General features: G+C 33.7%; 1 protein-coding gene across 12 annotated transcripts in view; it reads right to left on the bottom strand.

The window, feature by feature from the left end:
- Positions 1-7,741: 7,741 nt before the first annotated feature.
- The window catches only part of LOC132110441 (actin-binding LIM protein 1-like), a 35,747-nt gene continuing 26,770 nt past the window's right edge, over positions 7,742-16,718 (bottom strand). For 3 of the 12 annotated variants that reach the window (XM_059517046.1, XM_059517041.1, XM_059517048.1), the window contains exons 13-21: positions 16,524-16,653; positions 15,633-15,716; positions 15,233-15,280; positions 12,367-12,537; positions 11,087-11,172; positions 10,890-10,998; positions 10,180-10,241; positions 9,996-10,056; positions 9,600-9,792 (exon numbers count right to left, since the gene is read on the bottom strand). In XM_059517046.1, the coding sequence (XP_059373029.1) occupies positions 9,773-9,792; positions 9,996-10,056; positions 10,180-10,241; positions 10,890-10,998; positions 11,087-11,172; positions 12,367-12,537; positions 15,233-15,280; positions 15,633-15,716; positions 16,524-16,653 (771 nt within the window). In that variant the 3' untranslated portion in view covers positions 9,600-9,772. Of the gene's footprint in view, positions 8,122-9,278; positions 9,360-9,526; positions 9,793-9,995; positions 10,057-10,179; positions 10,242-10,876; positions 10,999-11,086; positions 11,173-12,366; positions 12,538-15,232; positions 15,281-15,632; positions 15,717-16,523; positions 16,654-16,718 lie in introns of those variants that run through there. The other 9 variants (XM_059517051.1, XR_009424651.1, XM_059517042.1 and 6 more) reach the window with 9 other exon arrangements.

Below are 16,718 nucleotides of genomic sequence, written 5' to 3'. Positions count from 1 at the left end.
GCTGTTCATGGCATTTGTGTGTGTGTACTTGGACGGGTTAAATGCAGAGCACATATTCTGAGTATGGATTGCCACACTTCACTAAATATTTAAGTACAATTATTAAAACATCTCATAACTGAAAAAATACTGGATTTTGTTAATCCAAAAATCGGTATTCATGAACAGCTCTGTTGTCACATACACATTCAGTGTAAAGCACAGTAGTTCACAAAGTCGTTCACAGAGACATCTGGCATTTATACATTTCTACTGAACAAAGACCTTTGTTTTTCTCAAATTCTAGGCCCTGCATTTGCATGTTACAGGTTCTGCGCTTCAACTCTTGCCTTTGTGAGTGCACTGAAGCTTTTATTCAAAGGGTGTTTGGTAGCACAGCTTGTCCCCACAGTGGGAACCCCTGTCCAAACAGTCAGAGGGCAAATCCCCTCACTTCCTGCACCATAAGGCACTTTAGAGGAACACATTTACAGAGCGCTTAAGGCTTGTACCGTCTATTTTAAAGTACAGCACTAAAGAATGTTTAGAATGCCTAGATTTAGGAACAAAATTTTAATTGTAAGTCGTGATTTAGGACACATATTGCTATATTTCCACATTGCATACATGAATATCTTCAGTTATTCACACAATTCTGTGTTAGAGTTGTGATTAATTAATAAAGACTAATGAGAGCTTGGTGAAATAATGCATGCAAAATTATTTTCATTGTAGAACAGTTACTACAATGAAAATAAATAAGCATGCATTATTTCACCAAGCTCTCATTAGCCATTATAACTCAGGCATTAGTCTTTATTAATTGGGCATTTGGTCACTGGAGTTCACTTTATTTATATCAGACTATGCACAATCCTGTACATGCTTATTTTAATGTTATTTTAATAACATATGCTCTGAGAGAACAAAAACGTGAGATACCCTGTAGCCCAACATGTCAGGGGCATTTAACTACCGCACACACACACACACACACACACACACACACACACACACACACACACACACACCAACCTTAATGAGGCCAGTGCTGTAGACATAAGCAGAAACACTCATCCAGTTGCATGAACATCTCTCACATGGCTATGGGTGCTAACTGGCTGCTAATGTTTTCTTCTAATGAATATACAAAAAAACGTATTTGAATGTGAGAAGGGAGACTAGTTTATACTGGTTAGTGCTGATCTGGTGCTAGTCAATGCTGGTCTGTTTAGCAGGGATATATCAATCCCAAGATGCTGAGAGGCAAGGATTGTTGAGCTCAAGCTTTAGATGACTCCATCTGATTGAAGGAAATGTATCAGTGTAAGCTGTTTTAGTCATATGATATAGTGGATTCATAATCTTTGGGTTATTATAAGCTTATTTCGTGTCATATCTGAGGCTCTTATTTTACGTGACCCTTGGTCCAGTCTCACTAATTAAAGATGCCATAATTTAAAGCAGTAATAAAAGTCCACTTACAGACATCAGATAAAATCATTCAAGAATCAATAGCAGCTCAGCTAAATCTGCTTCTTGTTCTATTGTACAACCATTTCCTGTAACGAGATGTCAGTCCTGCTTTATGGAAGCGACAATGTGACTGCTGGTGTAAATGTGCTTCTGCATAAGTTTAATTTGGGTTAGCAGCTGTTTGCATGTGCTCATCTTTTGCATTCCGAATAATCAATAGCACTCAACTGACACAATCAGCACTTTAGCCAAAGGTTGCTCATAAAGAAACTTAACAAGTTTCCAATTCTATTCAATCAATTCAAATTACATAGTGTGCCTTCTAATATTTTATCATTTGTGTTACACTGGTTAATTAAGTGTTGTTTCCATCTTTCAATAGATGAAAATCGAATTAAATCCTAAAGTAACCCAGTGAACACAATCTACCTCTTCACATATTATATATTGTATTTATTTCTTTATATTAAACTCTATTTATTGCTTTATTTATAGTAATTTGTTTAATGTTATTGCACCATATATTAGTATGGAAGCCTGTTTCAACACTGCATTATGGGAAAAATGTGAAATATGAAAAAAAAGTTTATGAACTATAAAAACATATAAACAAAAACAATCAAATGTCTGAGGTAAGGAAGAATTTCCTAATGTTTTTGAAAAAAAAAAAATCTTCTTGAGATGGTGAAGCTGAAAGCATTTATTTAATATAGAAATATTTTCGTCCTTGCTGAATAAAAGTATTCACGCACACACATACAAAAAAAAAAAAAAATTGTCAATGTTAGTGCAAATACAAATAAATAAATTAATTAATAAATCTATTGCAAATAGGTTGCGACAACATAGATTAATCTACAACACGACAGTTGAAATATATTAATGACATTTTTAAGTGGAAGCAGAACCAAGTCAAGACTGTAAAAAAACAACATGACATTTTTGCTGATCTATTAACTTTTGTTGCTGTTTTTAAGTGCAAATTTTCCCACAGAATTACAATTCAAAGGCATAACTAGACTTTTACCTCACAGTCTGAAGGATCTCTCCTGCAGTGCCACATTATCATCTGCCCCTTAAACACACAACCACATACCAATGCAGTTTTATCAGACGGCCCCACACTGAGGTCAAAACAGGCAGAACAAGGCAGATCTTCACCCCCCTCAGAGAGAAAACAACAACAGACAAACCAGAACCATGCATTAGAGAATCTGGAAATGATCAGCTCTGAAAGTGGTTTGAGTGAGTCACAAAATGTTTTGGACCCGGTTTACAAATTTACAAGCCATTTCTGCACCACTAGTGGCACCAAACAAGTTTAAAAAATAAACTCAACTAGTGTTACTCCAAACTAGCAAAAGGTTTATTATTATCTAAAAAATAAAAAATAAATAGATTACAATTCCATTTTGTTCCACTAGTCGCATAGATATTGCACACTTTATCTTTAATAGTAAACAGGGCCTGTTCGTGACAGAGTAACTTCTGCATTTCTGGACTCTTATCTCAATCCTGCGAACAAATCAACAAGTCAACAAGCAGGAACAGGACTTAAAGTCATCAGTCAAAGCAGAATATGTTAAAAAACACAACAGAGAAATCATATGTGAGATTAAGATCCATTCAGGCAGACGATAGGATTCCTCATCTGCTTGTAGAGTCAACTGTCACGGATTATAGTCATGAATAGAGGAGTTTGGGAAACGCGTTGTGCTCTGTGAGTTTTCACTTGGATGCGAAGAAACTCTTTCTGCCTCACTGACTTTGAAAAGTTCATATTACGCACTGACGTTTCATTAGCATGGCCCTTTTTTGTCTCTGTGAATCAAGTGGATTTGGGACGTTACATAAACCAGTTGTTATTTTAATAATTTCTTCTAAAGGGATAATAAATCTGATGATGTTGTGGCCAGAAGCCAGACAAGAAACGATAGATACATAGATAGATAGATAGATAGATAGATAGATAGATAGATAGATAGATAGATAGATAGATAGATAGATAGATAGATAAAAAAGGTAAAATAAATTAACTTTTATTTTAAATTTTAGAAAATAATGGGATTTACAAAAAAGTAAAACATCTGTACATCTTGGCTGCTTATCCAGGTCAACATCAGACAGATAACACACAACACATATACCTTTCAGCCATTAAGACACACACACAGAAAGAGAGAGAAAAAACTCCTAAGTAATCAGTTGGGGGAACAGTCAACATAAGCAGCAACTTATAGCATTTGAGACATTACCCATCACAATTGATTACAATAGAGTTGCTAAGCTATTTATATAAAAGGAATTGTTCACCCAAATATGTAAAATTTGCAGAAAATTTACTCACCTTCAGGTCATCCAACATGTCGTTGAGTTTGTATCTTCATTGCAACAGATTTGGAGAAATGTAGCATTTCACCATTGCTCTCAAATGGATCTTCTACAGTGAATTGGTGCCGTCACAATTGATTAAGAGCTTGTTCAGCGGAAAGCTGCATGTTTGTAAAAAACTAATTCTGCATCAAGACGTATTTAAATTCAAACCATATTGTCATCTTTCCATAATACTGATTTCTCCAATGAAAAAGTCTGAATCAGGAGAGAAATATGCACAGATCAACACCGTTGTGCTGTTGAGAAGACAACAGGGGGTGAACTTTTTTACTGATAGAAACATTATTATGGATTATAGATTGGTATTTCAGCCTGAAGCAATGCTTTATAGTTAAAATGCCTTGATATATTTGTTTCTTGCAAACACGCAGCTTTTCACATCACAAGATGTTAATCGATGGACTAGAGTGGTATGTATTACTTGTTGATTACTTTGATGTTTTATTTGGAAGAGGTGCTAGTGAGGCCAGCAGGGGGTGCTCACCCTGTGGTCTGTGCGGGTCCTAGCGCCCCAGTGTAGTGATGGGGACACTATACTGTCAACAAGCACCGTCCTTTGGATGAGACGTTAAACCGAGGTCCTGACTCTCTGTGGTCAGTAAAAATCCCAGGATGTCTTTCGAAAAGAGTAGAGGTGTGACCTCGGCATCCTGGCTAAATTCGCCCATTGGCCTCCGACAATCATGGCCTCCTAACAATCCCCATATCTGCAGATTGGCTTCATCACTCTGTCTCCTCTCCACCAGTAAGCTGGTGTGTGGTGGGCGTTCTGGCGCAATATGGCTGCCGTCGCATCATCCAGGTGGATGCTGCACACTGGTGGTGGATGAGGAGATACCCCCTGTCTATGTAAAGCGCTTTGAGTGCCTAGAAAAGCGCTATATAAATGTAATGAATTATTATTATTATTATTATTATTAATCAGCTGTTTGGACTCTCATTCTGACGGCACCCATTCACTGCAGAGGATCCATTGGTGAACATGTGATATAATGCTAAATTTCAACCAAATTTGTTCCCATGAAGAAACAAATTCATCTACATCTTGGATGGCCTGAGGGTGAGTAATTTTTTTTCTGCAAATTAAATTTTTTTGGGTGAACAATTCCTTTAAAGAGCATTAATATAATACAACATTATCTTTATTCAATCATTTTCATGTATTGAAATAATTGCATTTATAATCAACAGTATTCCAGTTTCATCTGTCATCTTGGATGGATTTTGTTCATTTCAGGAAGAGAGAGAGAGAAAAGCCTAAGGGTTAGTGTGCCCTGCTGGTCTGTTTAAATGAAAGACAGGACAGTTTAATTAAAGACAGGACTGTTAATAGCCCAACCTATAAATACAAACAAGAGCCACAGAACTGATCACTGTTTGACACCACACACACACACACACACACACACACTCATGTCATCTGTTTTACGAGTCAACAATACAGCATTGTCAAGAGACAGCCTCTGCATTAGATTTCACCTACATGATAGAAACCAAGTGTGCACAAAAATAAAAGTAACCTGCAATCAGACTTAAATATGTGTGCTAAGTAATGTGTTAGAAAATCCAAGAAAATGCAAAAAGATTTCTGTGAGGTTAGCGGATAGAAAACTTTTGTTTTTTAGAAAACAAAAGGTCATTGGCAACTGCACTGATCTGAGACAAAGAGATACAATAATTTCAGTGGATTATTATATTAAACACCCTGTAAGATCAGAGACAATTTATAAAAAGGACTTTGGTAAGATGCATGGACACCAGCAAATATACACTGTGGCCCTCTAGTGGAGAAATGCAGTATTCAAATCATTGCGGGACCTTTAGACAATTAAAAAGATTCGTTGTAATTTAAAAGAATCAACATTATAAAAGGCAAAAACAGACATGCAGAAATAACATGGCAAATAAATATCATTATGCCTGACAGAATGTGAATAAACAGTTAAAGTCAGCCACTGCTTGGTGAGGGAGATACATTTATTAGTGTACAAATTTGAGGTTAATTTTATATATACAGTACAGAACAAAAGTTTGGAAACATTACTATTTTTAATGTTTTTGAAAGAAGTTTCTTCTGCTCATCAAGCCTGCATTTATTTGATCAAAAAATACAGAAAACAATGTAATATTGTGATATATTATTACAATTTAAAATAATTGAATTTAAATAATTAAATAATTAAATAATTTAAATTTATTATACTTTAAATTATCATTTATTTCTGTGATGCAAAGCTGAATTTTTAGGATCATTATCACATGATCCTTTAGAAATCATTCTAATATGATGATTCATTATCAAAGTTGGAAACAGTTCTGCTGCTTAATATTTTTTCAGAACATGTGATACTTTTTTAGGATACTTTGATGAATAAAAAGTAAAAAAAAAAAAGAAGAAGCTATGTTTTTAAAATATAAATATTTTGTAATAACAATATACACTACTGGTCAGTAATTTGGGGTCAGTAATTTTTTTCTTTCTTTTTAAAAAAAATAAAATCAATACTTTTATTCAGCAAGGATGTGTTAAATTGATAAAAAGTGATAGTAAAGAAAATATATTATTAGAATATATATTATTAGAATTTTTTTTTTTTAATAAATGCAGTTCTTTTTAACCTTTTATTCATCAAATATATTAGACAGCAGAACTGTTTCCAACACTCATAATAAATCAGAATATTAGAATGATTTCTAAATGATCATGTGATAGACTGATGTTACATGTGACACTGAAGGCTGGAGTAATGATGCTGAAAATTCAGCTTTGCATCACAGGAATAATTTTTTTTAAGTATATTCAAATAGAAATCTATTATTTTAAGTTGTAATAATATTTCACAATATTACTGTTTTTTCTGTATTTTTGATCAAATAAATGCAGGCTTGATGATCAGAAGAAACTTCTTTCAAAAACATTAAAAATAGTAATGTTTCCAAACGTTTAGTCAGTTACACCTAATTATATTAATATGTTTGTGAGTATATGTGATGAAGAAAGAGAGAGAAGTGGAGGAAGGAAATGTATTATATTTACCCAAAGTTTATTCAAACCTGTCAATGTAGTTATGGTGTTTATTGAGAGTGTTTTCATCTGAATTCATTGATTTGGTCCAGCTAATAATTCACTGTACTAGCTTCACAGGAAGTCCAGTGCCCTCTAGTGTACATGAAGACACAATAATAGATATTGATTAATGATTTGATTAATGACGACAAAATAATAAACATTATATAATGTAATGCCTTTGGTTTTTCGGAGAGCTGCACATTGAGACATTTTAATTTGACTCATAAATACAATTGAAATACAATAAACTGGCAGTGTGAATGAGTATTCACAATTAAAAAAAGGCAAATGCAGTTAATTTTTAACTTAAATTTGTATTCTATTATTTACATTTACAATATACCAGGGACATCATCATTGATTCAACAGTTAAATCAGCACAATTAAATGTACAGTTAAATGTGTCACTTCTGAACCATTAGTGGTATAAAATGGAAAAGTTACCAGTTTGAAAAGCCAGTTATGATGTGGGTTTCACCAATGAAAAATGGATTTTTAATAGTGATCAGTATTTTTTTCAATTCTGTCTAGGGCTGCTGTTGGCACAGAAATGATACACTTTACCTTTAATTAAACAGATGTTAATTGGAGGCTGGTACAATAGCAAAGGGTGAATACATGGATATGGATTTAGTCTCGCTGAGTGCACTCAAAACAGGTAGCCTACAAAGAAACAGACACCTACTCAGTGTATCATCTACAATCCCTCCCAGAAACAAAAGTGTTGCTAACAGAGAAGTCTTTACTGGAATCGTGATTTAAAAGCATTATAACTGCAAATGTACAAAAGGCTCAGATAATCTGCATTAACATAATTAAAAAAAAATATGCAAGAACAACAAAGAACAAAAAAAGGTTGACTCATTTCTAGATGAGAGAAAATTTAAGTGACAGAGATGAAAAAATAAAGTGTTGAGAATTTTGAAGAAACAGATGAAATGCTTAGACCCTCTGTTTATTACAAACTGATATCATATGATAATATTGCAGCATGGAGCTTTCTTCTGGCTATAGTTTAAGCATGAAACAACGTAAGAGGAGTAAACCATCAAGAACATCAACACAATGTGAGTGTGTGCAGATCCCGGTCAGAAGAGTCTGGCTTTCTTCTTCAGTTCATTGCGTTTCCACAGAGGTAACCTGCTGAATTCCTGAATTTGCATCCCAAAGATTTCAAAGAACATCTCCGGAGCCAGATGGCGCTAGAAACGCAGGTGAAAAAGAAGAAAAAGAGCAAAAATCACTCCTAACATATATAAGTATATTTTAAGTTTTTAAATTATTTAATGTTAAGATTTATAAAATAAACATCCATTTGGAAGACATAGTTCAGATTGGTTTTAATATAGGCAAAATAATAAAACTAAGGCCACACAGGAAGATTAAAAAAAATGCATTTACTTATATCACAATTTAGACTTTAAATCTGATATTGCAAGATATATAATTTCTAGCTTCTTTACTTGCAATTCAGAATTCTGACTTGTTATATCTCACAATTCACGATTTTTTTTCTCATACTTTTTTCATTGCTACTATTTATTACACAATTCAGAATTTTTTTTTTTTTGTCCCTGTAATTGAGTTTATATTTCACAACTCTGATTTTTCTACTCGGAATTCCGAATTTATAGATTTCACATCTTGCAATTCATTTTTTTCCTCTTAAAATTGGGACAAAAAGTCAGAAAAATAGTGCAATTTTTTTTTTAACTATGAAATAAAAAGTCAATTATTTATTTATTTATTTATTCATTCTGTGGTGGAAACAGGCTTCCGCATAAAATTAAGAAATGAAACTGGACAGATGTCTGTTCTTAAAAAAAGAATGGCATTGTTAATTAGTAACAGTCTGCATGTATGTATGAAAGGGAAATAAAAGTAATTATATCATTATTCATATTGCTTAAATAAATATGTTTAAATTCAGTCAAAAGTGAAAATAATTAAAATCCGGTAAAATCTTCAGTTTAATTATCAGGTTAAGTACTATTCCAGATATCTTACTCCTTTCCTACCGATTTCATTTATGTATGATTGACAAATATGCATCACATTATGTTTATTAGTTTGTTAATACTGTGTTAAAACGGTGTAATCCAAATGGGTGGAAACTTAACTTGTAATTCAAATACAAAAATACAAAAATCTTATTATTTTTCTTAGTGGGCATTTTGGATATATCAAAACACAGGGTTTTGTTGCACAGAAAACTAAGCTAATTGAGAATTGTTATAGCACTTGTATATCATTGCTCGTGTTGAATTTGATTGCTTCTATTGTCCTCATTTGTAATTAACTTTGGATAAAAGTGTCTGCTAAATGACTGAATGTAAATGCAAATACTGTGAGAAATTACCTCTAGTCTGGTTCTGTCCACATCTCTGGGCAGTTTGGAGCGACTACGGCTGGTCACCTTAAGCATTTCATATGGATATACCTTCAACCGAGACATATCATCAGTACACAACTCTTATTAATGTTTGAAATATAGCATCTAATAAATCAGGCTGCATAGTTACAATACATTCAAGTAATTCCATGAACGCTGAACAGCCTAATAATTAAAACAATTTTAAATCAGATAATTTTATGCTATACACTTGCTTTTGGTTCCAGCATATTAGGCATAGACACTCCTCTGTCCATTCTGGTGGATGTACGCTGGCCATCATGCATGGGCTAGAAACAAATCATTAATCGAGAGAGAAGCTAGCACTCAACGGTCTCTTTCAATCTGATTTCACATCATGTAGGATGAATAAGTATGAATGTATTTTAAAGAATTTTACATATTATTATAATAAGGATGCAATAAGGATACATGGAAACACACAGAGTGATTCAAAATGGTTATCTACATACCTGAAACTCTGTTAAAAAGAAAAAAAAAGATTTGTTTTTATAATTATGCATATCAGAAATACTAGCCATCACAGTTTCTGCACTACATGATGCTTTATCATCTTTATGAATTTATACTTCTTCCAGAATATATATGGCTGTGATTATTATAGCTCTCATTACATGTTAATGCATGCAATTAAAGTTCAACTAAAAGATGAATGAAACCAACCTCTCATCCCACTGCACACGTCTCCATAACTGTTGTACTGAGTAAAATCAGTCGACTGAGGCTGGAACAAAATATACATTAGAAACAGATGAGTGGAGTGGGGTTTAAGTGGATTAAATAATATTTTATCATTATTATATTATATTATTTTAAATACTGAGTGACAATAATAAAGGGATCTTACCCGATGCAGTCCATTTCGCCCGTATCCAGGCAGTGAGCCTGTTTTAGAAGGTGAATTTCGATCTGCAATTTTAATAATATTGAACACATTCACTATGGAATTATATACACATTCAATATATAATTATAATATGAAATTTGTTCAATAATGCACACACACACACACACACACACACACACACACACACACACACACACACACACACACACACACACACACACACACATATGTGTAAGCATTATTTTTTATATACTTTTAAATGTATTTTAAATATAATAAGCAATATAATATATATTTAATATGTATTTAATTCCATTTATTCTGATTCTTTAAAGGGATACCCCACTCAAAAATGAAAATTCTGTCCCATTGACTTCCAGTGTCTTCTTTGGCTATACTACTGATGTCAACCAGAACCAGAAACTATTTGTTAACCAACATTCTTCAAAAAATCTTATTTTTGATTTCCACAGAGTAAGGAAATGTGTGCAGGTTTGGAACGACATAAGGGTGAGTGAATAATAGCAGAATTATTATTTTTTGGGTGGACCATCCCTCTAAATTCTAATTACAATTGTGCATCCTATGTGCTACCTCAGTTCAAATTCAGGAATTCAGACGGAATTTTAAATTCTCAATTATATTCTGAATGGCCCTGTTCCTTAATCTTGAACATCTAATATGCAATCTATTGTACTGAGTAGCATTACTGCTTCCATGTTCACAGCGTTGTGCTGACAGGCTCCGTGCATGACTCTCTCTGATCATCTCTTTCTCCTTCTCCTCTTTAAGAATCATTTTCCCCAAACCAGACTGGATCTGGAATCAGAAACAAAAATCCTTTTAGACTTTGTGTTGCATTGTTGAGCAGGTTGCATAATTTTTTTAGTTGCAGACATCTCCTAACCTTATTGAGATGTTCCTCCTGAACCTGTCTGCGTTTCTGGAGCTCCTCCTCGTCCTCCTCTCTTGACCTTCTCCTCCCGTCTGTTCCTGAGCAGCACCACCACAACAAAAACACATTAGTAGGTCAACACACACAAACACAAACACCAGAAGAGCTAAAAGAGAATCTAGACTGATTAAAGCCAATCTGTGCTATGAGAAATGCTGCATTAAGCAGTCTGTTTTTATATGATAAATCACAGTTTTTCTACTTACTGATTTTTACAGAACTACGGTCTACAGAATAGTAATGAAATAATCACTTGTGTATTACATGAAAAATGATTACACATTAACACATGGACAGAAAGACAACACAAATCTTTGAAGTCATTCTCAGTAGCCGCCCAGCTAACAAATATATGTTCTAAGAACGTTTTGTTAATATTTAAAAATTAAGCTGTGAAAATGTTATGAATGTTAAGAGAACAATCCATTTTACAACCATTATGTGAATGTTACTTTCTGAAACAAGTAGCAATATGAAAAAATGGCTAACCTTTTGAGAACACAAGAAAGGTTTGAACAAATGCTCTATCAGTGTTATTGGAAAAACGTTTGTTCATAACTTTAAGAGAACCTTGCCAGAATGTTCTGATAATGTTTTCTGTTAGCTGGGTGATTAAAAATGTATTAATGTTGCATTTTCTTTTCCTTTTTTTATTATTAATTGAATTTTTAAACCCATTCAGCACCAAAAGCTGTTTTTTTATATAATAATACAAGAATAAACAATAAAAAAACTCTGACAGCACTGAGTGCACTTTAAGTACTCAAATATTTTGAAATATTATTAGTATTTAAGTCTTTCTACTTCAAAATTCCATGCTTAATTCAATGTGTTTATTTGTAATTATTTGTGAAATATACTAGCAATTTCTGAATTAATTTTTTCCTTCACCAAATTCTTTTCAGTGAAGAAGCAGCTTTAGTAATACTAGCATTTTACTGTATCTATACAAATCTGTTAATAAATCAGCTTTAAATCTTCACGGCAAGGTTTTAGTTCACAGAAAAATTCAAACTTTCCTCACCCATATTCCAAATTTGTTTTATTTATTTTTTTGTGGGTGTGTGTGTGAAACACACCTCAATTGTGTTTCACAGAAGAAAATAAAAATAAAAATACAGAGTCTAAAAACATGAGGTTGAGTAAATAATTGGAATTTTTGGGTGAACTGTCCCTTTAAGGCAGAAGCAACTAGTCTTTGGGAACAGATGTATCATGGGTGACCACAGTACCTAGGGCAGCATGGGAGATCGGGAAGGACCAGCAGTCTGTCTCTATCTGTGCTGGGAAGTCTGGACCAGAGGTGTACGCTGAGGGGAATTTGGCTGATGTGATGATGTCATCAGCAGACTTACTCTGGGCTACAAAGGCAGCTGAATCTAGATCAATAAACCGGGGGGAGGCTGTGGACCATCAGTGTGGCAAGACCAACATCTAACCAACAGATAGCAGAAAATGCCTTCTACAAGCTGTATGTGGCACATGGTCAGGGGTTTAAGGCCACTGATAACCCACACTCACTTTTTACAACATATAAGAAGCAGTATTCAGTATTAGAGGCTATTGGTTGTCTGCTTGCATGCTAAAAACTCCTAGCTGTATCATAAATCAATCAGCCAAAATAAGCCATGCAGCAATCTGACAAACCATCACTGGCTTCAGAACACATAGCATGAGTGTTAATACGCAGACACAGTGGAATTCGACATGCTGAATCCATCTACGGAAGTCTATAGCAACTTTAAAAGAGTCTTATCATGAAGAATCCAAATTGTACAGTACAATCATACAGTAATATTATCCTTATTATAATTATTTTGTTATTTTCGCAATATTTTGAATTAAATTTGTGCAATTTATTTTGGGGGGGGGGGGGGGCTAGTTGTATATATATATATCATTTTTTTCGTGGCCACGAGTTTAATGCGTAAATAAACCTGCGTGACCATAGCAACCCGGGATTATCAGAGATGGATTCATTCATATTTTATTTTGAATTACATAAGGATGTTGTTACCTCGACAAAATGATCTCGTGGCCACGACATAATATGACGTTTCCACGAGTTAATATGACGTTCCCACAAATTAATATCTCGTGGCCTCGACATATTATCACGTTCCCACGAGTTATTAGTGGAAAATAGTCAACTTTTAATATTTTGGCATATATATTATATATTATTAATATTATAAGTGGACCTTAGGGAAAAAAAAATAAACATTAATAAACAAAATTTTACGACAATGACCCCTTTAAATGTCAACAAATTGAAGATTTAGGCCAAACCAATTTAAATCTTTCTTTCTTTTTTTTTTATACTTGTTGCCAAGCAATAATACTAGGCTTTCATTTTTTATTTTAAATGAAACAATGTATCTTTTTTAATAGCAAATATGATATGATATTAAAGTTCTGAAAATAAGGGTCGAGTAAATACATTAGCTGATACTATGCATTTCTGACTTTAGAAAATCTTGCAGTTTTTTGCAAGTTTTGACATTTATGAATATGAATGAAAGCTCATCAAGCACTCATCAGGAGAAGATGCTTTAATGATGATTGATTTATCAGTTGATTAATATTTATAGTGAAATGAGTTCAGTTGAGAAGACTTCAAACAATACTTACATGTTTACATTGAGGTGGTGTTTAAAGGCACACAAGCAGATATTAATGAGGTGGAGGGACTCACAGTTTCCAAAAAAAATAAAAAAAATAAACATGGTAAAATGACATACAAACATATACACAGTCATGATGTGAAAAATTCTGAAATTCCTTGACTTTGATTTTCTCTCTGGCTGCTAGTTTTGGCTGTTAACAAGTTTACCAATGAACTATTAAGGTATGTCTTTTTATTGATCAGTTTGTAGAAATGCCCTGCTGCTGTGAGCCAAGCAGCAGTCTTTTGCACAGTACACATTGCCAGTCTTGCCTGTATATTTATTAAGTTGTTTTAAATGTCAATAATAAAACTGTATAAACAGAATTTAACAGTAAACAGAACAGCTAGTATATATATATATATATATATATATATATATATAGTTATTTTAAATACAATCGATAAAATGTAGTAAATAAATACAGGCAAGCATTTTAAAAACTTCAGATGTAATCTTCACAATGCAATACTTATAGGAATAGTTCACAGAAAATGAAACATTTGCAGAAAATTCTATCACCCTCAGGGCATCCAAGATACAGTAGATTGGTATGTTTCTTTATCAGAACAAATTTGGAGAAACTTAGCATTACATCACTTGATCACCAGTGGATCCTCTGCAGTGAATGGGTGCCATCAGAATGAGAATACAAATGGCTTATTAAAACATCACAATATTTCACATTATCCACACCACTGCAGTCTATCAATTAACATCTTGTGAAGTGAAAACTTGCATGTTTGTTATATATATATAAAAAAAATAATTCTAATGTTACAATGTTTTTAACTTTGAAACTGTTGCTTCCAGCTAAAATATGAGTCCTCTATCCATAATATTGCTTTCTCCAGTGAAAAACGTTGCCTTGTCTGAATCAGTAGAGAAATATGCACAGAATAAGCACTGATTACAAGCAAAAACAGTTCCATACTATTATGCTGGTTTTGATGTGAGAGGACAACAGGGAATGGGCTTTCACTGGAGGCAGTGTCATTATGGATTATGTATTTTGTAAGTGACCGTTTAAAGTTAAAACATCTTAATGATAGATTTGTTTCTTACAAACATGCAGCTTTTTGCTTCACAAGACATTAATTGATGGACTGGAGTTTACTTTCGAATTACTGTGAAGTTTTTATAAGCTGTCTGCATTATCATTCTGATGGCACCCATTCACTACAGAGAATGAATGGCCTAAGGGTGAGTGAATGGGCAAGTTTTCATTTTATAGGTGAAGTTTTCCTTTAAAAACAGTGACTCCCAACCAGGGGTGCATGTACTTCAGTGTGTGCTTCAAATTTTTTGTTGGTTGGAAAACACTGCTTTGGTGTATATTATAAATCATCAGACATACAGTATATCAAAATTCTAATCATCTCTTTATTGTGAAAGTTAAAGTATTGAAGTCAAAGATTCTGAATAACTGTACCGTGCTGTTTGTAGATAGGAGGCTTTCTGTAGATGTTTACTCCTTGATCTGAAAGAAAGGAAAAGTCAAATTAGTTAATTTTAGTTCTTAATATAAAGGAACTGGGTTTTTTAAACAGAGAAATAAAACAATAAAATATACAAAATGCACTGATGAACAATCAAGTCAGAGAAACTGACAACTGCATCACATACAGTTTTGAAATACTGTTACCAAAGACAGATGTTTACATTTTCTGAATGAAAATGTTAGTGGTGTTTGCTTGTGCAGGCTTTTCATTTCTACATGAACTGTTGCTTTAAGACAGAGACAGAAAGTGCTATGAATAGCGAGCATATGCTTAGACACAGGGCATGCTGGGACTGACAGACAGTGGGCCGCTGGAAGACTCCAACAGTACCTGGCATGTGAAAATGTTTAGGAGTCAGAGGGAGAGGAGGGGTGCTGGCCCCTGGGGAACTCCGACCACTGGACAGCTCAATGCCTCCAATCACAAACACGGTCAAAGGTCAATAGGGAGAATAATTCAAATTAGGGCTGGGTGATAGATAGATAGATAGATAGATAGATAGATAGTTTTGTCATGTTTACATGACATGTTTACACTGTGTTTTCAATAAGTAAATAAAAAATACACAAACTATGGGGTTAATCTAAAAAAAATAATAATAAAAATTTTGAACCAAAATCAAAAGAAATTAACTTTTATTTTAAATTTTAGAAAATAATGGGATTTACAAAAAAGTAAAACATCTGTACACACATAACATCTGGTGATCTGGTTTTCCAAACACACACACACACACACACACACACACACACACACACACACACACACACACACACACACACACACACACACACGCACACGCACACACACACGCACACGCACACACACACACACGCACACCATGTATATATATAATGTCTCAACAGACATTGCATCCAATTTCATTAAAAAAAAAGTTATATGCAGTAGTTAATAGATAGATAAATAAGTCATGTTTACACACTGTTTTTAATAAATAAATAAAAAGAAAGGTTTTGATCATTTGATTTGATTCAAAATTGTTCACAATCGCTCATCCCGAAAATGATATTAAAAAAATGAGACACCCAGCCCTAGTTTTTAGAGATAGGCTTCTCTCTTCTAAAACTAAATTTGGACACTGGAGGAGAACAGTGCAATATTAGAAAACTGTAAATAATCCATGAAGCGAAGAGAGAAATTAATTTGATGAAATTTTAATATGAATCTTTTCGAGCGCAGCAGACAGGGCTCACAGCTCACCGGGTCTGTGGAAGTGCTGTGGTGAGCGTGACAGGGTTGGGGTGTAATTGTGGCGGCTGTAAATTGGTGACCCAATGGAGCCTTGACTTGTCGACCGGTGGAGGATTCGTTCTCTCATGTCATAGTAACCCTAAAAATTACAGGAATGATACACATTAAAAAAAAAATAAAAAAATAAATCACTGTTTAATTTGA

Source organism: Carassius carassius, chromosome 30, assembly GCF_963082965.1.
Source record: "Carassius carassius chromosome 30, fCarCar2.1, whole genome shotgun sequence".
Taxonomy (NCBI): domain Eukaryota; kingdom Metazoa; phylum Chordata; class Actinopteri; order Cypriniformes; family Cyprinidae; genus Carassius; species Carassius carassius.
Note: the sequence above shows the minus strand (reverse complement) of the source record. Positions and strands in the feature narration are given on the sequence as shown.